This window comes from Solanum lycopersicum, chromosome 7, assembly GCF_036512215.1.
Source record: "Solanum lycopersicum chromosome 7, SLM_r2.1".
Taxonomy (NCBI): domain Eukaryota; kingdom Viridiplantae; phylum Streptophyta; class Magnoliopsida; order Solanales; family Solanaceae; genus Solanum; species Solanum lycopersicum.
This window is the reverse complement of record NC_090806.1, coordinates 41,850,284-41,877,234: the sequence shown is the minus strand read 5'-3', so window position 1 is coordinate 41,877,234 and position 26,951 is coordinate 41,850,284. Positions and strand designations below refer to the sequence as shown.

The 26,951-nt window shown below is 35.3% G+C and overlaps 1 protein-coding gene across 6 annotated transcripts; it reads right to left on the bottom strand.

Annotated features, from left to right (window-relative positions):
• Positions 1–5,153: 5,153 nt before the first annotated feature.
• Positions 5,154–25,575, bottom strand: LOC101268409 (uncharacterized). Of its 6 annotated transcripts, none has more exons than XM_004243107.5 (7): positions 25,341–25,575; positions 21,156–23,195; positions 21,022–21,076; positions 20,584–20,732; positions 14,513–14,599; positions 6,926–7,054; positions 5,154–5,437 (listed from the first exon to the last, which is right to left on the bottom strand). In XM_004243107.5, the coding sequence occupies exons 1-7, from the start codon at positions 25,407–25,409 to the stop codon at positions 5,345–5,347; spliced, it is 2,622 nt and encodes an 873-aa protein (XP_004243155.1). In that variant the 5' UTR covers positions 25,410–25,575; the 3' UTR covers positions 5,154–5,344. The 6 variants fall into 6 exon arrangements, with proteins under 6 accessions (XP_004243155.1, XP_069142948.1, XP_019070519.1 ...); XM_069286847.1 differs by having other exon boundaries at positions 21,156–23,324; positions 25,341–25,477; XM_010325269.4 differs by lacking the exon at positions 5,154–5,437 and adding an exon at positions 5,862–6,239.
• Positions 25,576–26,951: the final 1,376 nt, after the last annotated feature.

Here is a 26,951-nt window from a genome sequence, read left to right as displayed (position 1 = left end):
TAAATATGACAGTTCATGACAAGCTTGAAATGTGTTTAATGAATGTTGTCATGGTCTATTTATATGGTTCACTAGACCACAATATTTTAATCAAAATCCATAAAGCGCTCTGTAACGACCTGTTTAGTCGTTTTGAGTAGCAGACTTCAATTCTGGAAAAACTGGCAGAAGCGACGGACCCCACGACGGACCGTCATGGGCACGACGGACCATCGCAGGGTCTCGTTTCAAAACACTTAGAAAATCTGAAATTGGATACTGAAAATCGACTCTCTGAACTTTGTGACGGAATGGCAGGACGGACCGTCACAGGTGTGACGGACCGTCACAGACTCTTCAGAGAAATTGAGTCTCTGAACTCTGTGACGGGCAGCAGGACGGACCGTCGCAGGCGCGACGGGCCATCACAGGTTGTGCAATCCCAGTTGAGGTCGGATTTCTTGATACGTTTTAAGGGACGTTTTTGACTATTCTTGCCTTAATTATAAAGTTAGTGGGTTAATGTTAATAAGTCTAATTACTTGGGGGTTAAAAGAAGTAACCTTAAGTTAATTAGTGGGGCATTATTGCCATCTTTTATCCTTAAATTATACACTAATTAGGGTAAAAGAAAGAGGGTTTGAATAAAGAAAATAGAAAGAACAAGAGAAAGAGAGAGAAAGTTGAACGAGAAAGAGGAGAAACGAAGAGGACACAAAGCTTTGGGAATTTGCTTGCTTGATTTCTAATCTTCGGTGGAGGTAGGTTATGGTTTTCATGCTTTCATAGTAAACTCTTAATAGAGAATGATATGTATTGGTAGTATTGTAAAACCCTGCTATGTGCTTAATTGTATGCATGCATGAATGTGATTAAATAATTGTGATTATATTAAGCATGATGAAGCTATTGAATCCCAAATCTTGATAAAAACCTAATCTCTCGTTAATGATGATGCCTTGATATAAAAGAAGGCTTGATGAACTAAAGTAATGATATTGATGATGCCTTGGTGAGAAAGAAGGCTTGATGAATTGATAGAAAGAGATTAGGGGATCGGGTGTCACGAACCGACACGTAGAATTAGGGGATCGGGTGTCACGAACCGACACGTAGATTTAGGGGATCGGGTGTCACGAACCGACACGTAGATTTAGGGGATCGGGTGTCACGAACCGACACGTAGAATTAGGGGATCGGGTGTCACGAATCGACACGTAGATTTAGGGGATCGGGTGTCACGAACCGACACGTAGAATTAGGGGATCGGGTGTCACGAACCGACACGTAGATTTAGGGGATCGGGTGTCACGAACCGACACGTAGATTTAGGGGATCGGAGTGTCACGTACCGACACAAGAGGATTAATGAATATGAGGGAGCGGAGTGTCACGTACCGACACAAGAGAAATAAAGATAATGAATCTTGAAAGGTGTTAATATACTCAATCTAAAGAACATAATTCCCAAATGAGTATGGTATTGAGGCTTGAGTCCTCATGTGTGAACTTGATGGTAATGGTTAATGATATAGTACTTGTTGTTGCTACATGCTGAGTATCATAGTTGAGTTTATGATATTGCTTGTATATATTGTTTTCTATTTTGAGTTGGCCGATGATATCTACCCAGTACCCGTGTTTTGTACTGACCCCTACTTTTATGTTTTCTTCTTGTTTATTTGTGGAGTACAGCAAACGTGTCATCGTCTTCAACTCAACAGTAATTCAAGCCAGTCTTACTATATCGGAAATTCAGGGTGAGCTAATGCTTCTAGCTTGGACTGGATCTCCTTCTTCAAGTCTTGATGCCTTGAACTTCCGGCATGGACTAGCTTCTTATGTATTTTTAGCTTTTAGAATATTCTTAGTTTAGTCATTTGATCGTAGATGTTCTTGTGATGATGACTTCCAGATTTTGGGGGAATAATAGATGTTGAATTTTAGAAGTTAATGAATTGGTCTTTATTTAATGAGTTTAAGTCTTCCGCATTACTTTCTGTTGATATTATATTGAAATGTTAAGGTTAGATTGGTTGGTTCGCTCACATAGGAGGGAAAGTGTGGGTGCCAGTCGCAACCCGGTTTGGGTCGTGACACGCTCAAAGTTCTTGAAGCATATAAAAATTCAAAAGAAATTTGTTCAATAAAGCTTTAAAAATTCTTATATGGATTAAAAAAAATCAGCGTGAATGTGGTATAATCGTCTTAGCAAATATTTGCTAAAAGAAGGGTACAAGAATGACCCTATTTGTCATTGTATTTGTATTCAAACGTCAAAATCTGAATTTGTAATAATATATGTTTATGTTGATGACTTTAACATCATTGGAACTCCTAAAGAGCTTTCAAAAGTCATTGAGTGTTTGAAGAAAGAATTTGAAATGAAAGATCTTGGTAAGACAAAAGTTTGTCTTCGCCATCAAATTGAACATTTGACAAATGAAATATTTATTCATCAATCAACATATACCGAAAAGATTTTAAAGAGGTTTTACATGGATAAATAACACCCTTTGAGTACCCCAATGGTTGTGACATCTCTTGATATAAATAAAGATTTATTCTGACCTCAAGAAAAAGATGAAGAGATTCTTGGTGATGAATCACCATATCTAAGTGCTATTGGGATACTGATGTACCTTGCCAACAATATCCGGCTAGATATTTGTTTCGTAATAAGTTTATTGGCGAGATTCAACTCATGTCCAACAAAAAGACATTGGAATGGTGTTAAACATATATTCAGATATCTTCAAGGAACAATTGATATGGGATTATTGTATTCTAATGCATTCAATTCAAAATTGATCGGTTGTGCAGATGCAGTGTATTTGTTTGATCCGCATAAAGCCTGATCTCAGACAGGCTATTTATTCACCTATTGATTTATATTTGTATCGTGGCGTTCGATGAAACAACAATAGTTGCTACTTCTTCAAATCACGCAGAGATAATAGTCATTCATGAAGCCAGTCGAGAGTGTATGGTTGAGATCAATGACTCAACACATTTTGCAATTATGCGGTCTTCCTTTGCAAACGAAGTCTCCAACAATATTGAATGAAGATAATGTTGCTTGCATAGCACAATTAAAGGGAGGATATATGTAAGGAGATCGAATAAAGCATATTTCACCTAAGTTCTTTCTCACACATGATCTTCAATAAATAGTGAGATAAATGTTCAACAGATTCATTCAAGTGATAATCTTGCAAATTTATTCACTACGGCATTGGCAACGTCAACATTTGAGAAGCTAAGATATAAGATTGGAATGCGTCATTTCCAAGATATCAAATAAGTTCTTAATCAGGGGGAGTAAATACGCGTTGTACCCTTTTTCCTTTAGCCAAGGTTTTATCCCATTGGGTTTTACTGGTAAGGTTTTTAATGAGGCAACATTCAACGCGTATTACAAGATGTGTGTACTTTTTTTTCTTCACTGGGCTTTTTCCCACAGGGTTTTTCCTAGTAAGATTTTAACGAGGCACATTATCTATAAACATCCAAGGGGGAGTGTTACAAATCCACTATAATTGTGTGGATGTTTCTCTTAATCCATCCTAATGTAAGGTATCTATTAATTGTATTAATTACATATGTTCTAACGTATTTGTCAAATGATGTAAAGGATGGTTTGAATGTCCTATAAAAGGGTAGTCTTTCATCCTTGTGAAATACACTTGAAGATAATAAGAATACAATTTATTCTATACTTTTCCTCACTATTTTGTCTTCCTATATTGTTCAAGTATTCTTCTATTTTTCCTCTCATTTTACGACAGTAATACCCTTTTATCAAACATGGCACCTATTTATTTTCAAATTCACCACTTACATAACTGCTTACTTATTTTTTTAAAAAAAAAATAAGTTTTAAGATAAAATATTTTCTAACTCCTAAATTTACAATCAACTAAAACCAAACGATCACTAATCAATTTGCAAAACTACAAAAGCAAAAATATATCATCCTTCGGAGTTGTTGGCTAAAATCATTTGTAAAGTAACATAAATCTAAAGCGCATCCTTGTGCTATGTAAATGAACAAAAAAACATCATCGCACTATCTAAAAAGTTGCAAGATTTATCCTTCTATCTATTTTCTTAAAAAACTCACACCACCAACAAAAATGTGTCAAGTCGAATGAATATATGTTTTCATGGTTAGCTAGTCAACTTGGGTAATTTCTTTAATTTTTAAAAATTTAGGATTTATATCATACTCAGGCAAAATATATTCAAATTATAAATATTCTTTCTAAAAAAGTACAGTCAAATACAACTCCAACTTAAAAAATATCAAATAAAGTATTTATTTTTTTATTTTCATAACTAAATACCAACATAATTTCACTAAATTTCCAGTGTTTATGTACATTGTATAAAACGTGAATTGCGTGATACATATAGTACATACATATTAGATATTTTATTAAAGGAAATCTCTAAATATTGAGACGTAATATTTTTACAATAAATTTTTTTACATAATCTTTCTACCCATCGGAATCTATTGTACATATATTATTGCAAATCAATTTACTTGATGATACAAAACACATATAAACTAACACAAAAATTAAATTTTGAGAATGAAAGATTTATTTTTTGTCCGTATTCTTATTAGGTAATTTTGATCTTCTCGTCTTGAATAAGACATGATCAAATTAAATAAAAATATATTTTTATTGTTCGAATCAATTTTTTAACAAAAATAGATTAAAGTATAATTCTTGTTATTTTTTAAATAGTATAAGGATATTTTTACACACTAAATTAACATAAGAAAGTACGTTAGATTTAAGTTACAATTGAGGAATGATTTTAGGCTAAAACTCTCCTTCATCACTTGCTTTAGCTCGGTGTTTGTAATTGTAGGTTCGTCCTTCGATTTTCTTTCTTTTTAAGTTTTTTTTTCTTTTTGAAGTTAGTTTACAAATTAACTGAATATTTTCGAAGTTAGATCATTTCTTTTGGATGAGGCAATTCTAAATAGTTTTACTCAATTATTGATTCTAAATCAACATTATAAACGAATAGCTTGAATATACATTTTTCCTTACTTGAGATTTGCTCAATATTTCTATGTAATTAATTATCCCATTTAAAATATTTATTTGTACTATGTTGATTTATAAAATTAAAAAGCCACTAGGCTTTTACCTCACTTATAGAATCTCAGATAACTTTTATTGGCAATGACCAGAAACAAGTCTTCAAAGTTGTGAGAGTTGCTTATAGACAATTTCAGAGTGAAAAAAGTGAAGAGAGAAATTAGGAAGAATACACATTTTGTAATCAGAAAGTGCAATGATAAAAGACAGCACTTCCTCCTGGCTCATACTCTGTCAAGAATTGCTCAAGCTTCTTTCATATCCTCACTTTGGCTTTCCTCCGTATATCGTTTTACTTGACTTTCATTAGTCTCAAATATGAACCTAACTTCTCTCACCTGCAATTTACTTGCTCACGTGAAAACATATCATGATGGATATTACAGGAAAAACAAAACAATATAATTTTCACACTGCTCTTAACCTCATTAGAAATGAAAAGAAGATAACTATTCACCATTTTGCCAAAAAGCTTCTAATTGTGTTTTCAGTTAATAACATCAAAAGTCAATATTAAATACCAAAAGTAATCATTATCACACAACCTGAACAGGAAAAAATTGGGAAAACTACACAACATAGCAAACATATGAATGTATTTATGGAACACAACTATACTTACAAAATATTACCATTCGCCATTACATTATCAAATCTGTAGCAAATACACCATTTACACACAACATCCGTGGCAGCATTTGAATACTAATTACTCATATAATGAATACAAGAAATTTGACATATGAATCACACACTTGAGAGTCCAATTTGAAACATGAGTAGTTTTAGGGAGTGATTTATTCTATTTAAGTTGAATTTGTATTTTTGTAGGAAAACAATCGAAAATACAATGGATACACCAGATAGCAAACCAAAAATGTAGTTGCGGATTGTAAATATTAAAACTGTAGGTTGTAGCTAAGGGATCTTAATTAAGGCCTAATGTTATTTATGAAAATTTATCATAACATGCCATGTGCTTTTTTTCTTGCTCTCTTCCCCCACCCTTAAAGGGGAATGGGCTTTTCTGATTCCCCGTGCAGTGGATTGAAGTCTCAAACCTGTGTACCACCCAACCTGTGTACTGCGGACTCTCCAAAGCACCTGCTGTACCTTGTCAGATCCTCCAAAAGTGTACTACTTTTGGAGGATCCAACACACGCTCATCAACTTTTTTCGGAAAATTCAACATAAAACATTCATTGAGTGGAAAATTCTCTTTTCGAACAAAGTATTTTCACTAAAAATAGCTAAAGCTCAAACAGCTCCTAATGTCTACCCATAAATTGAAAATTACAGAGGCCTGACTCATAGTACTTTGAAACAAGAATACAATAAGGTTGACAAAACGGTTCTAAAGCTGTCATCCCGGTTTCAATAAATAACCACTAGATGATAACACCCTAGGCTTGATATACTTTACTTGATTTTTTTTTTTTAAAAAAAAAGGGATTACTAGGTTTGACATACTTGATCATAAAAGAATGATTACCTAGGCTTGAATTGAAGTAAATAAGTCATTACCTTTTAGTCCCAAACTGCAAATGAGTCTTAAAATGATAAAAATAACAAATAACTAGGTCATGAGAAAAGCTGAGTTAAAGAACAAGCTAATGAGATATGTAACTCATCAATGATGGAAAGAATACACAATTTACTTGCAAACTGATGCAAGAGGTAGTCGACTTAGAGCCTTCAATTGTCATCAAGATCTCAGGGCTCGGAAGGGAGAAAGGAGGCAACACTTCCAAAAGTACCAAATCAAAATCTGTAAACCTTAACCAGGATATTTTACTAGTTAATCTTGAGCCAGATTAGAAGAATACCTCAATTAAGGAACCAGAAGTGAGGGTTAGACTTTGTTTCGGAAGTACTTCGTTACCATTCACATGAATTGGATATTTTCCAATGTTCTGCAAATGGAATAGTCCATGCATGTCCATCTTTATAGTTGCCTAATCATGTGAAGGTGTCAGTCCATCAACTTATAACTGTTCATCACATTTCAAGGAATACAAGGATGCAAATTGTTCTAGGATTTTTAGAAAAAAAAGGATAACTGCATTTTGGTCCTACAGTTATTGTTTAATTTTCATTTTCATATTCTTGTAATATTTGACTAAGCATATTTAACATTTAATTAACTAAAATGAGTGGTCACTCTACAAAGGAATATGTGGCATTTAGACCATCACTAGAAATATATTTACCACAAATATGGAGTAACAATGAAATTTAGCATAAAATATTGATCATTAAATGATTTTAACACTTGATAATTCATTAAAGTTTCTGAACATTCATATTTAGAGTCAAAAGTGCACTAATCAATTAATTGAATGTTAAATGCACTTAACCAAAAATTATAAGGACAATTAGAATTTGTTGATATTAGAGGGACTTAAAAGCATTGTTATCAAAGGACCCTAACAGCACACTTAAGCCCTAAAGCGAGGTGCAAAACATGTTGAGTGCTTCATCTTGCTTTCGTAATCGTGATCTTCAGTGTCGTCATCAAGGCTCCAAAAAGTACATGGTGTTACTACTTGCTAACCAAGTCTCACATTCACAAGCAAAATAGTCCCTAATAATACTTATTTAAGTTTGGTTTCAAGTAAGGATTTGGTTGTATGACTACAATCTGAAATCATTGGCATTCTATATTGGATACAGTCGTACAAGGAAACAGGTGGTGGACATAGAGCTTCTATGAATAGCTCTTTAATATAATACCATTCAAAAATTTAGGATTTTGTGCATTTGGTATTTAAATATTTTATAAACATAATTTTGTATTTAAATTTTAATACTTGGATTTTTGAACTTTGTAGCATCAAATATCAATACATGATGGTTTAAGCAGACTTTGACTTTGGACTCATGTCGTTATTTTCAGTACTCTACTTAATTTCATTTTTGATTAATTTTTATTTGGCTCACGACAAACAGTAAGACAATATTGCCAACAGTCAATACTCAAGGATACCAATTGAGATTTTGCAAGAATGACCTGTTACTAGGTCTCAAAGTGGCCCTGAAGTAAACCTCTTGTACAATCTGCTTAACAACACCCTCAAATTCCTTTCCTTCCATATGTAGTTTACAGCTGCAGCCAAGAGAATCATATACACTTAATCCCTGCTGCTTCTGCCTTTGCAACGTCTCTCGGCCGATTTTAGTTCCTCATTCCAATCCATACACTCTCTAATGATGGCAAGACAATGTAAGAGTTTGGACCATATGCTAGCTGATTAAGATCAAGAGAAAAACAAGTGGTGAACAATTTACAGCTCCCTGGTACATTATTGACACTGCTGGTTTACATACATCTTCCAAAAATGTTAATCTGTCACGTATATTGTGCTTAGTGGAACCAATCTCAATAGAATATCGATTTGGGAGATTCCTGGTTTCTGCATATGACACTCCTCTAGCTTACTTTCTCAAACTGGCCTTGCAGCTTCTTGTATATAGTTTTAAAGGCTAAGAGAGGTAAGAGATAGGAGCTCCTCCCATGAATACCCTGCCTCTTCAAAATGCTTCTTGGCCATGAATATTTTCTGGACAACACAGGATGCTTCTTATAATTCAAGTTGCCATACATCCCTGCCCCTCCCATAAATGGAACCCATAAATTATCCATATTCCTGCACATACTCCATAAGAGCTTGCATATAGAAGCTCTATTCCATAGCACAATGTTAATGAGAATGAGGCCTCCAGCAGAAGTGGGTTGACAATGATACAGTATTCTCTATGCAACTAGAGCTTTTTTGTGAGATTAGCTTTACGAGGCCAGAGGAATCACTTGCACATTTGCGCAATGAAAAGAGTGATCCTCTTAGGTAAGAGTAAAATAAGGATCTGTGACCAGTTATTTTGCATAAAAAATAATTCTCTTAATGAATTGTGTTCTCCCAGAATAGGCTAAGAATTCTTTTTTTTAATGATCTCCCAGATATATTTTACAACAATGGTTTGCTCATGCACATCCTGTCTCACCATTCCAAAATATATTGAGCTCCATGCTTTTTGACCAATGCACTCCATATGTTCTTTGGTTTACTCTTTGCTTCTAGAGGCATCCTAGGTAGGTAGTTTACCCCCTTGGATACCAGTCAGTCTATTGATACCGGAACTTCAATCACTGGGTAGACAAAACTTTTACCCCAATTTATGCGTAATCTAGAAACAACTTCAAACCGGATAAATATGAACCTAGGCTCCAGTTGCTCTTTCTCTGCACCACAGAACACTAAGGTGTCATAAGCATAATGCAAATGTGAGATAGTTAAACCAAGAGTGTCACTATTATACATCCGGAACACCTTGACCTGTTATTTGACTGTTGTTTTCAGCAGATCACTCAATCTTCCCATTGATAGTCAAACAGGAAGGGGGAAAAGGGATCCCCCTGCCATAATCCTCTTTCAGAATGGAAGAAACCAGAGAGGGTACCACTATTAATACTGAAAATTTAACTGTAGTCACACAATATTTTAACTAGTCTATCCACCTATTTCCTAAACCCATCCTCTAAAGTATGTTCCACATACTGTCCCAGTTTAGGTGATCATAGGCCTTTTCTATGTCCATCTTACATCGAATCCCAGGGACTTTAGTTAAGTGCCGAGGCCACCTCAAGGGCTTGTTGTATAGGAGACAGAACTATCTGAGTATTCATGTCTGAGAGTAAATTTACCACTCTTCTGTTGAATATCTATCTACACTATTTTATTGTCAGTACTTCCCTTTAGAAATGTGGTAGATATCCTTTCAAAGTTTTCAAGTTCTTATTCCAAATTTTCAAGTTTTTAAAATTACAACTTTGCCTAATATTTGGGATTTTGATTGAACTATTCCATTTAGTTTCTACTAGGAGACTTCAAATTTAGATTAGACCTACACGCTTACCGCTCCTCAAAAAAACTCTGGTTTTATCACAACTCCATATTCAAGAAGGGCAAACATGAGTAATTCATGCATAGTTTTCTTGTGCTCTTCATTAGTAATAATATTAGCCAACGAAATTGAAAACGATGTAATGCATGTTTATACATGCGAAAAATCTGTTGGACCATATATTGCACACGCAATGTATTTTCTTGAATATGTTTTACTTGGATATGCATTACTTGAGCCAAGGATCTATCGCAAACACTATCTCTACCTTCACAAGGTACAAGTAAGGTTGCGTACACAGCATCCTTCCCAGACCCCACTTGTAGATTTCATGGGTATGTTGTTTCTGTGGTAGTAGTTTAGTTTCTCATCCGAGCAAGAACCATGGAAATTAAGTGACTTCTATTTAGGAAACAAATTAGATCACTTATGCTTAATTGATTTCTAAGAGTCATAGTATAAGGATTGATCATTTACTATAGAATCTAAAGATAGCCATGTAAGAACAGTACAATCATAAAATCACCCGTTTAGAAGAGGATAGTTTTCATTACTTTGTAATTACATAATCAGCCTTATTCAAATTTTTTTTAATAGCGGTTAAAATGATTGGATTCAAATTCCAGGGTAGTAATTCATAATGTCTAGCAGATCTCTAGGACTCTTGTCATTTGTAGGACTTTTTTTTTTAGAAAGTTAACATTTTATAGACAAAATACCCCAATAGTGTATTTTAGCAGAAGTTACATCTGGAGTTTACAGTAAGCAAAACAAAGAAATATATCACCTTTATCCCTCCTAAACTATCTAGAAACTGAGTAATATCCTCCACCTTTTTGGGGAGTGCATAGTTACACAAAAAATAAAAGGTTATAAGACAATTCAACTTCAGACTTTGGAAAGGGATGCTCTTGTTTTCAAAACATATTTGGTTCCTTTTCCTCCATATTGTCCACCAGATGCAAACAGGGACAATCTTCCATGTCTCTTTGTGGCCGGACATATTTCCTTCTCTATTCCAGCATGCTAGAGCTTCAGAGGCATGCCTTGGCATGGACCAACTGATACCCGTCAAGTTAAAAAACACCTGCCACAGTGTCTGTCACTCTACAATGGATGAAGAGATGGTTTGTTGTCTCTATTTCTCTTTCACAAAAAAGAACATCAGGAACATAATTGTTTTCCCCTTTTCATTAAATTATCCTGAGTCAGTACTGGTTACCTGGCTACCAACCAGGTGAAACAAGCCACCTTGTGAGGTACTTTAACTTTCCATATCATCTTCCAAGGCCATGGTAAGAGTATTGCAGCTGGCCTATCAAGGTGTCTGTAAGCTGATTTTACTGTGAATTTCCCATTATTGGCCCTCAACCAGTGTAGATTATCTTCATTAGGTAGAAAGTTAATGGCCTGCTCCAGGGTATTGTAGAAATCTGTTAGGCTGTCAATCTCCTAGTCATTCAACATTCTCCTGAAAGAGAGGTTCCATCCTTAGTTTGTCCCTGACATCTGCTAGTTTTTTCATATTAGTTTTGTAATTATCAACTTTCTTATCTTTAGGATTTTAGTTATGCAGGTTTTTCTATTACCTAGATTTTGTAATCAATAAACATCAGTTCATCTGCTACCAGTTTTTTTCTTCTCTTCATGGTAATCAGAGCTCTATTGCTTTAATAAGTTCGATTCCTTTTTTTCTCCCAGCTCACCCACCTCAAGCCTAAATTGTCCCCAATACAAGTGTAGTCAATGCCGACAACATCTCCCGTACAAAAGAATTGCCCAGTTCAGTCTGGTTATTCAACTCCCCATCAAACTTGCTAGGAACCATAACTTTTCATAGTGGAAGGCACAGGTGTCTATGCTTATGCGTGGACACAACCTCTTTGGTCATCCTGATTGATCGATCCCAACCCCCTCTTTGCATCTATCCATCCATGCTGAAGTTTAAAAATAATCACTGAAAACAAACTAGCAGTAACTATTTACATCAAGTTCGATCTCTTGTGATGAACTTTCCACAGCTGGCACCCCGTCTAGAATGAAGAGTTCATTCACAAATGGCTTCCTTCCTGCCTCAACCAACATCACCTCCTAATCAACCTGACCCACCAACCCAACCCCGGACAAACAAGCCAGCAAAGTCCACCCAATGACTACCCGATCGATCACAGACTCATAGCCTTAAACCTAGTAAGTCTCTCAAAACCACTAGTCTCCAAAAATCCCCACAACTCATGAGCAAGCCAAGCTAACTCCCCAATGAAATTTAGCAACGCAAACTGAATTTGATGCTCTTGTTTGCAACCATACCTGGGATTTGGTTCCATGTGACTCTTCCAAGAACGTGGCGGACTGTAAATAATTACTCCGAGTAAAACATAAACCTGATAGTTTTGTTGATAGGTACAAGGCTTGTTTGGTTGCCAAGGGATTTACTCAGCATCCCAGACTTGATTATCATTCCACTTTCAGCCCAGTAGTCAAGCATGCTACTGTTCATCTTGGCCTGACTATCGCCACTCAACTTGACTGCATGTTCATAAGTTGGATGTTAACAATGTCTTCTTGCAAGGTTCTCTTGCTGAAGCAGTATACATGCGACAGCCACCTAGATTTGAAAACTATGGGAATCCTATTCATGTATGTCGTCTTCAGAAGGCAATTTATTGTATCGAAGAGGCGCCTCGTGTTTGGTTCACTGAACTCAAAAACTATCTCCTTACTTTGGGTTTTGATAAGTCACATTCTGATTCCTCACTTTTCATTATGCATAAATGTCGGTTTACTGTGTATATTTTAGTTGATGTGAACGCTATCTCAGTGACTGGTAATCACCAGCGAGGTGTTCATAATATCATTGAGGTTCTTTCTCAATGTTTCTCCTTGACGAAGAAGTGATTCATTCTTCTGCTGGTCTTCTGCTCTCTCAAGAGAAGCACACTATGGATCTCCTACATGGTTAGCGATGGATAACTGCGAAGGTGTTTCCACGCTTATGACATCTGCAATTGTTTTGCCCTCGTCTGATGATCATCTAGTTGATAGTTCCTTATATCAACACATTATTGGTAAGCTTCATTACCTTTCTTTCACTCATCCGGACATAGCTTTTGCTGTCAGTAAGTTGTCACAAGCTATACATCAGCCATTTATGTCTCACTAGGTTCTTTTAAATGACTTCTTTGCAATCTCCATTCCACTACCTCCTTTGGTGTACTCATTGCCAAGGAGACTATAGTAGATTGTTGGCGTACTCAGACTCAGACTGGGCAGCGAATCGTCAAGATCACACTTCTACCACTGGTTGTGTTATCTATCTTGGTTGGTCTCCTATTTCATGGTCTTTAAAGATCTATAGTAGATTGTTGGCGTACTCAGACTCAGACTGGGCAGCGAATCGTCAAGATCACACTTCCACCACTGGTTGTGTTATCTATCTTGGTTGTTCTCCTATTTCATGGTCTTTAAATAAGCAACGTTCAGTTTCTCGTTCTTCTACAGAAGCAGAATTTCGGGCAGTTGCTGCTACTATTTCTGAAACTACCTGGCTCACCATCTTCTTCAGGAGCTTCAGTTTCCTCTGATTGTTGTTCCTAAAGTTCTCTACAACAATATTAGCACCACTTGTATTTGTACCAATCCTGTTTTGCATAGCCGCATGAAGCATGTGGCCATCGATTTCCATTTTGTCCATGAGCAGGTTGCGCGCAAACAGCTTGAAGTTGCCCATTTACATGTTTTTGATCAAGTTGCAGATCTTCTCACAAAGCCTCTTCCGCGTTCTCTTTTCAGTAACCATTTCTCCAAGTTGAGCGTAGTAGACCTCGACGCCAACTTACGGGGGCATAATATCGGCTAGCAGATCTGTTGGCTTTTGTCATTAGTAGGACTCTTTTAGTTCAGTTTATTTATATTAATTTTGTGCTCATCAGCTTTCTTATCTTTAGGATTGTAGTTACGTAGGTTTTTCTGTTACCTAGATTTTCTCTAAGTTGTTATTTTATTTTCAGCCTTGTATGTAATAAATACACTGGCTATATAATCAATAAACATCGGTTCATCTGCCACCAAATTTTTTCTTCTCTTTAGTCGTTTAGTATTGTTTCTGGTACTTCCCATTAGAAAACCTTAGGATATTGAAGAAGACTGACTGTTCATATACTTAATTTTAATTTGTCTTACAAACTGCAGCACATACAAATTGACTTGTAAGGGATAAATGAAAAAGGAAAACTATACTGCAATCAGCATTGAGACATTTTTATTTACACATACAAGTTTGTTGAAGAAAAGGTTTCATAACAGAAGATAATGATCAAACCAAGAAACATGGAGCAAATGTTTCAAGAAACATAAAAATTATCACATTATCACAATCATAGCCAATTGTTCGATCAACTATTTCTTTATATGTTAGAAAAAACAAAATAAACTAACTCAAAAATATGAGATCAATTGAATATTTCAAAGGAACTATTGATTAATACAGCTGGAGTTCAAGCAGAACGTACCTGTCTCCTAGAAATTTTATTATCACGACCTTCTCTGCCCAAGTCAATGTCAACTTTCACATCTGCAGATTCTCTTCCCAGCAGCACCTGAACCCATAACTCCAAGTTTGAATTTCTGTAGAACCTTTGAATTTTAAAGGAACACAACAGAAACAAATTTGGAACTTAAATAGGATGCTAAACAGTAACAGCTGATTTAACACTTTTGGCAACATCATAACTACTCTAAATCTTTGAGACTAACTAATTCAGTACCCTAGCTTTCTGTTCAACTTTTGAACTAGCAGTAACAATTGCAACAATAAGGGTAGATCATACTGAGTTGGACATGTTGCAACAGAAATATAGCTCAGTATTTCCTCTCATTGGTTTGGTTTCCATATACTCCAAAGACAAGATGTGACAACCCTATTTAACTTTCTCCAAGTGAATGAGCTAGGGGTGATTATCAAGCACAGAGAAGATGAAGTCTACTTGGCAAAATAACATACCTGCATTTAGGAAAATCATTCAGAAGCCACACACTATGTAGCTCTCTAAAGTTTTCTATGATTAGGATAATTTCCCACCATACCTTCACCATTTCAGTCAAGAATTTCCCCCAACCTCTTCGTTCTCCCATTTTGTTGTTTTTAATTTGGGGGAATGAGGGGTGAGGGGAGAGACTTGGGAGGAAAAGTATATCTAGCAGCTAATCCTAAAAAGGCAGCTAATCCTAAAAAGGCCTTAAGGTCAAACATCTTTAAAAACGGAACTCAAGAAAAACATCAAATGAAGTGAATAATCTACATGCATATCTAGATAAATTAGCTATTTCTTATTCATATAAAACACAAAAAACAATTATGAACAGAGAAATTGAAAAGAACATAAAATTGAGTGTGCACAGCAAGAGTATATCAATCAAGTATGGAGATTCTCAAAATTACATTTCAACTACAAAAGATGCAGTTTATATTTTGTAGTTAAATCGTAATTTTGAGAGTCTACAAACTTGACTCAAAAACCTAAAAAAGATGCAATTTAAGTTTCTAATTTAATCCAGTGACTAAATTTGTTCTTTTCCTTGCAAGTAAAGTAACTAAGTTTCTTATACTCTATCCTGATTCCTATTCCTAAACACTATAGCATCCATACTAACTCCCTTCTTCTAAATAGCTTGATGGCTTTATGGGTATCTCTAGAATTATAGCCCAAAACTCCTCTTCCTATGACTTTCCAGAATCAACATCTTCTTCTAGATAATTCTGAGAACTTGTAGTGGAATTTGGATTGGTCCTCCTCCTTGCCTTGAGCTTAAGATTGAAGCGTTTTGATTTGAATACATATCAATGTGACAGTTATGTTTATTACTTAATCTCGTCCTTTTCATGATAGAGCTCATGAGTCTCACAAATTGACCTAATTTAAGTAAAAGGTGGCGCTTCCTTTTTTGTCAAGGTGTACATCTAGCCAGGGAAGTGCCTAGCCAGCTTTAAGCCTCAATTCAAAAATTTCTTAGAGATTTTGATAACACTACTAGGATCAAAAAATGAAAATTATCCAGACAAGTTATCTATTCTAGTCTACAACCTAAAAAAGAGATTTGATTTTTTTCCATAGTAAAGATCCTGTCATCTTCAAGTGTATCCAAATAATAACACAGGGATCCCTATACCATTGCACTCCAAATATGGATAGGAGTAAGCATCACTCGAACCTAGTTTACATATCTTTCCAGGACATGTACTTGTATACACATGTCTATTTTTACATGAATACATATACACATAAATACATGCATACATACAGATAATAAATTATGATTGCTTCGTGGGAAGTCCATGAAGGCAGACACTTCAATAACTTTAGTACTTAATTAAGGCCCCAGTCGTTCTCCCGGTGGTTCTTCTCCAACCCACCGGCAGACCTTCTTCTATCATGTATGACTTGAACTTGTCTTGACTCTCTTCGTATGACAAATGGGGCTTTGTATGGTTTGGTAGCTCAGCTTTCGGTTGAGAAATAAGGGAAAGGAGCGAAAGCTAATCAAACTAGCGAAGGGCTTAGGATTTGCCTTGCCCTAGTACACCAACCAAAAAGAAAGTTTTAGTATTTTTAATCTTTCCGCTAAACTAGAACTAGAGCCGCTAAACTAGAAGTAGAGCCATTGGGATTGATAAGAATGTTCTTATTTCATCTTATAAATGAATTATGGCAATCCATGTCTTGAATATATGTGTGTGTGTGTGCGCGCGCGCGCATTGTACTCTCTTAGATGTTAAATCGAAACAACCGGAAGTCCAACCAAGACCCATATGACGATCAGTGGACATATTCCACTTTTGCCACATATTCTATATACCATGGTAAAATATCACATTCATGGAATATAATTCACTTTCAAGATTCCTAACTAAATTCGTTAATATAGAAATATCATTAAGATGTGTAAATACATTATTACATGGAGCCTTATTTATAGTTAGATTCTACCTAACACATAACAATCGTTATCCATTTGGGACACTATATACGTTAATATTACTCCCCTCAAGTTGGCGCCTATAAGTTATATGTACTGAGCTTGTTGCATATGTAACTAATACGAGGGCTAGTGAGGACTTGGTAAAAATATCAACAAACTAATCATTTGACTTCACAAATTTGTAACAATATCTTCTGAAAGTATCTTTCACTAATAAAGTGTCAGCAATCTCAATGTGCTTAGTCTTCTCATGAAATACCAGATTTGATGCAATGTCGCTTGATTATCATACATAAGTTTCATCTGATTAATTTCTCCAAATTTCCTTTCTCCGAGCAAGTGGTTGATCACAAACTTAGCGCACAAGTTGTTACAACCATGGTCAATATTCTGCTTTTGCTCTACATAAATCGACCACATTTTGTTTCTTGCTTTTCCATACACCAAATTACCTCTTACTAAAACACCATATTCAGATATAGACCATTTACCAAAATATGATCCTTCCAATTAGCATATGTATATCCAATTATCTGCTCATGACATCTGATCCTCGATGAGTAGTTTTTTCCTGGAGCTGACTTTATATATTGTAGAATGCAAACAATTGTATCCTTATGACTAGCATAGGAAAATATATAGACAAACTTATGATACTCATAATAAAAGATAAGTAAGGTTTAGAAATTGAGGCGATTGTGGTGAGTGCATGTCATGTAAAGGTGTGCACTCCAATCTCACGAGTATGCCACATGCATGATTGAACCTCATCGGCAAAAGGCATACCCAAAAGCTTTGCATAAAATTTTGCACTAAACGCTATTCCTTTTTTCATAAAACCAAACATCTTTTCTCCCAAATTGAAATGTACCTTTATTCATTTACTTTGTTGCATCGAGAATAAGTGATAAAAGTTAAAGAAAGTATTCTAACGAAGAACAGTAATGTTGCGACTTTATCCAAGAACGTTTTGATGTGAATCGGAAAAAGATCACTCTGAGTGATCTCAAATTGTTGAGATGAAGAAAGAGAGAACTAAGGACATAATGCTTATGCTCGATTACGAGAAATGGGTGAAACTTCATTGTTATGGTCCCCTATTATGGATCTAGTTATGGAACACTGCAAGATAAAATCTGAAGTATTCTTCCTACGACCTAGGTGCTAGTTTGTTAAGAGAGAACCTTCAATATCTTGATTTAAACGAGTGTTATCAAAAGTGCGCTTAAGCCCTAAAATGAGGCTCAAAATGTGTTTAGCATTTCGCCTCGCTTTATGTGTGCTTCAGTGTCGTCATCAAGGTTCTAAGACAAACTTTTGCTTGCCAATGAGCCTCTTATGAAGTAGTGAAACTAAGCAATTGAAATTTCACTAAATCATATTTTTTTCAATTTCTTTGGTATTATACTTGTCATTCATGTTTATAATTATTATTATTAGTCTTGGACTAAACATATACATTTGTATTTTTTCTCCCTTTGCGCCATTTTTCATTAAAGCCCGCGCTTTATTTGCGCTTAAAGCTCGCCCCCACAGACCTTAAAGTTTTTTTTGCACTTATCGCCTTTGATAACAGAAAGTACTCAAAAACTGAAATTACTTTTCTGCTTATATTTCCTAAGACAAAGGATAGTATAGATACATCACTTAAAGTTTAAATACAACACTTACAAAATAACTACCACTAAAAACTAGGACCTGACTTCCTAACATTATTGGAATGAAAACTATACTATTACAGGAAAATAACTACTACTAAAAAGAAATAACTAATGTAGTAACTATTGGATGATTAGGGAGTGATAACATTACTATCCCCCTTCAAGTCTTACTCGTCCTCAAGCGCTAAGTGCGGAAAGTATTAGTATTTCCCCCCTTTCCAGCAAACTCTTCCTCATCGTCTATAAAGTCCATCTAGAGTAATTTCTTGCATTGATGACCTCAAGTAAATGGTTTATCACAATTGAAACAAAGTCCCTTAAGTCGCATTTCCTCCATTTCAGATTTGGTCAGTTTCTTCACAAATCTGAGAAATTTGTTGTCTTGGATTTGCAAGCATCGAACAATTGCGAACAAACAAGTCGTTCATTGCATTTATAAAGTCGGGATAAACTCATCTTCATAGCCAAATCTGGAGGATTATGCAACTCAACCTCAATTGTTATATAATAAGTAAGAGCGCTGAGATAAAGTTCATTTTTTGCAATTGAGTGTACCAGCCCGTGAAATTTACTAGCTCAAAACTTAATCTACCATAGAGTCGATCAGGCTTAACTTAGCCAATTGGCCCAATTTCTGACTTCTGATTGGTGGCCCAAAGCGAAGGTTATATTGAAGTTTGATTTCATCCCAAGATGTTTGAGGCATATCTATCTCTAGTTGAAGAAACCAAAGTTGTGCATGGCCTTCTATGAAAAGAAGAAAGTTCAACCTTTTCTTGTTCTAGAGTTTGTTGGTGTCAAAAGAAGTATTCACATCTAATCAAACATCGCAAAGGGTCGTCTTGGCCATTAAATCATGGGAAATCCAACTTTGTATGTCGAGGAATGATGAATTTTCCTCCTACTTTTGATCCTGACCCTCCTGCCACTTTATTTTTCCCTTCCAACTGCTATTCTGATTTGTATCAGGATCGACCTAAGAATTCCCTAAACCTTTGTGAGTGCATCCGAACAAGCATTTATAACTTCCTGGCCAAATTGGATGCACGTTCTCCTTGGAACAAGTTCACCAATTGTGCTAGTTAATCTTGAATTTGGTCTCTCATAGCTCTCGGCTCTGATACCAAGCTGTCATTATCCCTTGTTATGGATCTAGTTATGGGACGTTGCAAGACAAAATCAGAGTCAATGTTGAGTGAATTAGGAGCCTCGAAAGAGGTTTTCTTTTTTCTACCTATGGTGCCGGTTCGTTAAGAGAGAACTTTCAGTCTCTTGAGTTAAAGTAAAACTGAAATGACTTTTCTGCTAATATTTCCTGAGACAAAAGATAGTTTAAATACAACACTTAATAAGATAATTACCCCTAGAAACTAGGACATGACTTCCTAACATTACTGGATTAAAAAACTGCATTATTACAGGAAAATAACTACTACTAAAAAGAAATAACTATTGTTGTAACTATTGGATGACTCAGGAGGAGTGATAACAGTCACACAGTAGAAAGTAGGTAAAACTAAACTAGTTTACTTTTTTAATGGCTACAATGATATGTTAGAACTTGGAAATTTAAAATGGAATAGCAAAAATGCATTTTTGGAATATCATACCTCCAATAGTAAAAAGTATAATTAATGTTGTTTGCAGTGACAACTGAGTAATATTTGTGGATACTTTATTGTAACAAATTTTATGCCATTAGTAAAAAGTATAATTAATGTTATTTGTGGTGACTCGGTGAGTAATCTTTGGGGATTGTTTATTGAGCCTCTACCTGCATTGTATTACATTAAATGTCCCACCTCACTCTCCAGCCTATTAAAACACATCCATTGAACATATGGCCGTGTATGATCAGACAAGTAGGATCAATAGTCAAGCTTTTACTAATAGTCTAACAAGGTATTCTATAATTGAGTAAGAATGAGTTAAGTCTATCATACCTCTGGTTTTCTAATAAAATGTTTTGAGTGATAGCCAACTAAAACAGCAAAAGCTCCACGCACAGCAATCTTTCTCTGTAAACAAGCATGATCAGCCTGCTCTAGCCTGATTATCTTTCTAACAAAATCTTCATGCTGATACTCTTTGGCTGAAAATAAAATAAAGAGACGGACCAAAGAAAAAAAAATGGGTGACATACAATAAGAATGCACCAACAGAGGTTCGAAAATTATTCCTAAGGAAACAATCAAAAAGAGCCAATAAAGCTGCCAAAGAAAAAGTGGAGAAGTGAAAGAGTAGAAAGGTAACTACAAACAGAATACACTGAGTGGTGCAGCAGAAATAAAATAATTGAAGACTAGATCAGTTGTCCATCGAAATTCATTTAAGTAAAAAAAATAAATCATTTCAATGAATATGATGAAACTGGGACTCACCTCTCTTACTGGAATACATATCCTGTCCATTAGGACTCAAATCCATATCAAGGATCTGTAGGATGATGGAAGGAACCGGTTAAAGTCAACAAATACCTACGATGGTGAAGAAGCTCATAAAAATAAGATCTCACCAAAGCTTCAACATCAGAAAAGTAGGGTATGTCTTCATCGCTCTCATAAAGAAAATCTTCTGAATCTGATGAAGTATTGTTTGCACTTGCTTCAGGGATTGTTGTTTTCCTGAGAACAGTTTCAGCAAGTGTCGTTTCATTCTTTTGAAGGATGGTGGTAGTGTCATGTTCCTTTGTGCAAATAGCATTTTCCTCCAAGCACTTGGACACATCAGCAGCATAAGTCCGACTGAGATTTTTACCCTGTCCATTCTTTGTGGTATTTTCTTTAAAATCTCCTTGACAGGCATTTACTGCACTTAGGTTCCCTGAAATGACTGCCCTTGGACAATCAGAAGTCTGCAGATTCCTTCGCACCACATGTTGGTTATTCTCGTTGGGCAACTCATGCTTAACTTTGTGATCACGACTGAACATTTCTGCCTGTGAAGGTGGTTCATTCATCCGATATGAATTACTGTATTCTGAATGACAATTCTGCTCCTTTTTCTTCAAGACAGCTCGTCCATCATTGCCCTTCTGATTATTTGACAAATCTTTGGCAGACGAGGATAATGGATGATAAGTCTCATCATATTTCCAATGGGCCATTGACGGAAATGATGTTGACGGCATTAGAACAGGAAGAAAAACATCATCGTTGCTAGGAACATCTGGGTCCTCAGTGCTTAATACGCAGCAAATAACTCCACCACGCATTTCAGGAAAAGCCGGATTGACAGTTAATGCGGAGGATAGCATTTGAAAGTCTGAATTGGAACCTGGAGGCTTATCACTATAATTGTACACACATTTGTCACCCGATTCTTTGGGACAACCATCAAGAATGGTAAGCCCTTCGTCTCGAGCATTTGAAGCCTCTGATACACTTTTGACAGGCAAGTCTCCCACACCATCAGGACAATCCAAGAGAAGTGAACTCAAGCCATCATAATAAGACTTATCAATTGTATCATTTCCATCAGGGTCATTGAATAGCAGTTCGTCCTCTTCTGTAAAGTCCAACAAGGATGCTGACAACCCAGCTATGTAGTCATCAGTACTAGGTATGGAATTTCTCAGTTCATCACATGACATACGGTCTCTCAAGTTGGAGTTTGAACTTACAACGTCGTATTCTGATGCATCCATTTTATTCGAATTGCCATCAATAGGAACTACAAATGTATTCTGTATATTCTGCTGTTCCTCAAAATCAGGCAGAGCCGGAACAGAAATATCTCCAATTGTACTCCAATCTGGCATATCAGGTGGAGTAGGTGAATAACCAAGATCGTGAAATGTCAAGTCACAATCTGGAACTGGTGAGTTTAACACTTGGCTTTCAAATCGAGAAGAGTTCCTCACATTGTCATCACATTGATCTCTCATAGGAAAATTAGATTCTAAATCCTCAGCTTCAAATAATCCACAAACTGGCAATTCACCCAATTCCCCAACAGTGTGTTGTCTCTCAGCAAGGGCAACACTTTCTTCAACAGCATCTGGAAAGTTCTCAGTAATATTAAAGCTGTTAAGTGGGACATCTCCCTTATGATTGAGGAGTCCAATCGGAAAACTAGGAGAAGCAGTTACACAATCATTAGCCCAAATGGAATCATCACGCCCATGTTCAGAAATGCAATTTTGTACGATGTCGAAATTAGATTGTTGATCACCAAAGGCATCTCTTATCGAATCCATAAATGCACAATCCATTGACTGAGGCTCGTCATTGTCACCAGCTACGCCAAGAAAGTTCATATCCATCGAATCAAATGGGTTATTACGGATCCTCTTACGCATAGCATAGTAACTTGAACGGATACTCTCAGATTTTCTCTTTAACACAACAGAATTTTTACTTTCCCTTGCATTCTCGAACCTATTACATTTCGGTGTTGTTGCAGCGCGGTCCAACTCAATCATGAGTGCTGATGCTTCAGCAGAAACAACCGTATCATACAGGAGAGCATGCCAACGATCTTGCAATTCTTGAACGGTAAATCTTTGGGAAAATTGAACTGCACCTTTTGCAAGTGATTCCAAAGAAGCGCCGGCCTAGAGAAGGATGGGAAGATGATATTATGATGCCAGGGTGAATTTAAAAAACAGCACAGAAAGCTATCTCTTTTTTTTTATATCACTGTAGTCCTCAGATGTAAGTAGATCCATCAATTTAAACTTATTCTGCACTTCGAAGAAAAACATTATTGATACTGAAAAAATAAGAAAAGAAATATTGATGACACATTTATAACTAAGAAATTGGGTGCTTATTTTAATTAAGCTTATATCTCATCGATTCTCAGTTCCACTTCCATCAATTACCAAAGGTACTTTGAAAAGGATTTTTCAGGTGACATGTCAAGAAACTCCAAGTATGGTTTTGTTATGTTACACAATTATTAGAAAACTAAGGATGCAAGCTCCTTTTATCTTTCTTCTACAAGTGGCTTCCTAATGCAATACAAATAGAACCATCTTCTTTATCACTTAGTTTATACAAATTGAGAGGCAATCAGAGGTCTGTCCACCAGATGATTCATTCCGCTTGAGATTGGAAGCCTTTCTTCCTTGTCCACTAACATAGTATGTGTCTATTTCCAACTCACAAAAAGAATGACCAGGTCAAATACTTCATTCCTCTCATATAAGTACCTCCATAGATACTCTATAAGTTCCCTAGAAACCCAGTTCTCCCCTTATACTGTCCTTGATTGAGCAAGACCTACAGGTTCACCAATTACCAAAGTACATCGGATATAACTGTAAGCGGAGCAACAGTTTATCTTGCTTTTAGGGCAGTTTCAATAATTCATTAAGCTAAGATAATTAGCCAGCAGCATATATTCTTTTATTTCTTTTCTTTTTTTTGGTTCTTGATAAGTAAGGGTCTTGGAGCACTAAGTTAGTGCTGGCACTTAAAAAGAGGCCTGTACACCAAAAGGAGGGGAACATGTCTTGATAGGGAAACATATCTAGCATTGCAGTAACACCTAGATTAGTAAAATCTTCCTATCAGTTTAACAATGGATAAGAAGGATCTTTTATTGCTTTTGAATCGGTGAGAGAATATTTATAGACAGCTGAAAAACTAGATAGATGAGACTATCGATGACTCGGACTAGTAATATTAACAACTTTTACATGCTTATGACACTGACTTGGTGTTTAGAAATGAAATGTTTGACTTATTAAGTGGGGAAAAAGCTTAACAATGTGTCAAAATGGTCCTATAAGCATGCACTAGTTTTATGTCCTATAGTATTTACAGCAAAGCAAAGGGCCATGCCATGTACCAGCTCTATTGATTACTATAATTTACTTTATTTAGACCACAATGCATTATTTTTCAAGCATTATCCCAGGAGTCCAGGACAAAAGTCACTATCTCACTCTTGAGCCCAAAGAAAACACAAGTATCATGAAGTACAAGTACTTCAAGGAAAACAAAAAGTACCAGATATTTGGAACTACAAAGCAAAATCACCACAATAAAATTACCAAGAGAAGCAAAAATAGAAAAAAATGAGCTCTCTTTGAAGATCCAAAAACTAAGTTCAACAGTATACCACCTAATATTATATTGTAAAGCACCATCACTTTATTGTTTTAACCGTGTATACGGGCTAGTTTGCTTGCACCTCAACAAATCCCACGAGATACATGCAACCACTAAGGCTACTAAGACACATATGAAAAATCAACAAGTGTTTTTGTCTCCAGTGGATTTGAATATGAACACTCATGTTGCTAAACACACTTCATGAACACTAGGCCACACCCTTTGGGGCTTGTAAAGCACCTTTACTTTCCTTATAAATTCCTTAAGAGGAAAAACATAAGAGCCGGTGACTGAACAAACCCCACAACAACTTTCTAGTATAAACTCCAGAAACAGAGAAATAACCACTAAAATAAGCACTAATCCTAAAACAGATGGGATGGAGTACACGAATAATCTGAATCCGTTGAGTTCTACTGCACACCTTACATTCCCGGAAAAGAAAAGAGCGAAAGACATAAGAACACGCTAATTTTATTACACTTCAATTACAAAGATAATGGGTGTGAATCAAAAAAATTCATCCCGTTGAAAGTAGGGAGAAAAACACAAGAAGAAAAATTAGCAAACGTGTTAAAATTATAGAAAAAGATATGTGCACATGAATTGATGGAGTTACAGGCAGAATGGTTTAGTACCTCAATGGCGTTTTTAAGCAAAAGGTCATCGTCAGGAATCCAATGAAAAACTGGAGCCAGAGCTCCCATGGCTGCTGCTGCAACTTCGCAAAATCGCTTTTCTCTTCGGCGCGCCGCTTTTTAATATAAACTCTTACTTCTATTTTGTATATATATAATATACAAAACAATACAGGTCTTATTCTTTTCTTTTTTTGGTTTTGCCTTCCCTCTCTCCTCTTGTAAGCATGTGTGTGAGTGTAATTTTCAAATATTTTTCTCCTTTTTTCTAATTTAATTAATTAAATACTACACCAGTAATTTTTATAAAGTTCTATTGACATTTGCATTTACAACATCAACATATATACAATTGCATATGTTTTTGTTTTCATATTTAGAGAGTAAATCAAATTCTAATATGATTATTTATTTATTTATTTTTAATTATTGTAAATTTTTAGGTAATTTTTGAGGGCAACTTTCACATATACCAAAATAAAATTCATATTTGTATGTTATAGCAAATTTTGGATAATTGTGCTTCATAGCAAATATATATATGTATACTTCGCTATACGTATGCAATTGAAGCGAATTATATAAAACGAGAAAGAGAGAAATTATATACAATTTGAATTTATATAAAACGAGAAAGCGAGAAAGGCAAAAGAGACTTGGGCAAAGAAATATTTATATTATACAATTATAAGTGTATATAACGATTATATACAATTTAAATTTGTATAAAATGAGAAAGAGAGAAAGGCAAAAGAGACTTGGACAGGGAATATACAATTGAATCGAATTATATAAAACGAGAAAGAGAGAAATTATATACAGTTTGAATTTGTATAAAACGAGAAAGAGAGAAAGGCAAAAGAAATTGGGGAGGGGAGTAATTTTATTGTATAATAATAAGTGTATAGGACGAAGAATATATGTATTTGCATGTGTATATAGAATTTTCTCTCAATTTATACAAACATGAATGCAATTTATACATTTCGTTTCAGTTTGTATAAGCGAGAGAGGCAAGAGTGTTTGCGCGAAATTAGGGAAAGTGGCAAGCGAGATCTGGGAGAGGTGAGAGAGGAGAACGAGAATATATGTATTTATATAATTTCCTTTCGTTTTATACAAATACAAACGCATTTTATACATTTTTGTTTGTATAAAAAGTGAGAGAGGCGAGTGAGATTGCCACCAAACGAGATTGGCGAGCGAGATTCCACCAAGGAGAGTGGTGAAAATAGTTATACTTTGATATAGGGTACAGTTAAATCAAAGTATATTTATAACATTTAATTTGAATTAATAGTTTGCTATTATATACAATTTTTCCAATTTTTAAAAAATATATCTTATTTTTCTTGTCTTAGTGTATGTAACAAAGATTGAATTTCAAGAGTCAATCAAATGTTGTCACTTATTAAGATTTACAATAGTTTTACGTAGTTTTCAAATTATAATACATGTTACATCTTTTGTCTCATTTTATATGACACAAACAAATTAATTATATGAATCAATTGATTTTTTAGGAAAAAACTTTATAATACGGCAAACATCTATATAAATTCAAGAAAAATAGCTATGTTTTATTTTTTTCATATTATATAAATATAATTA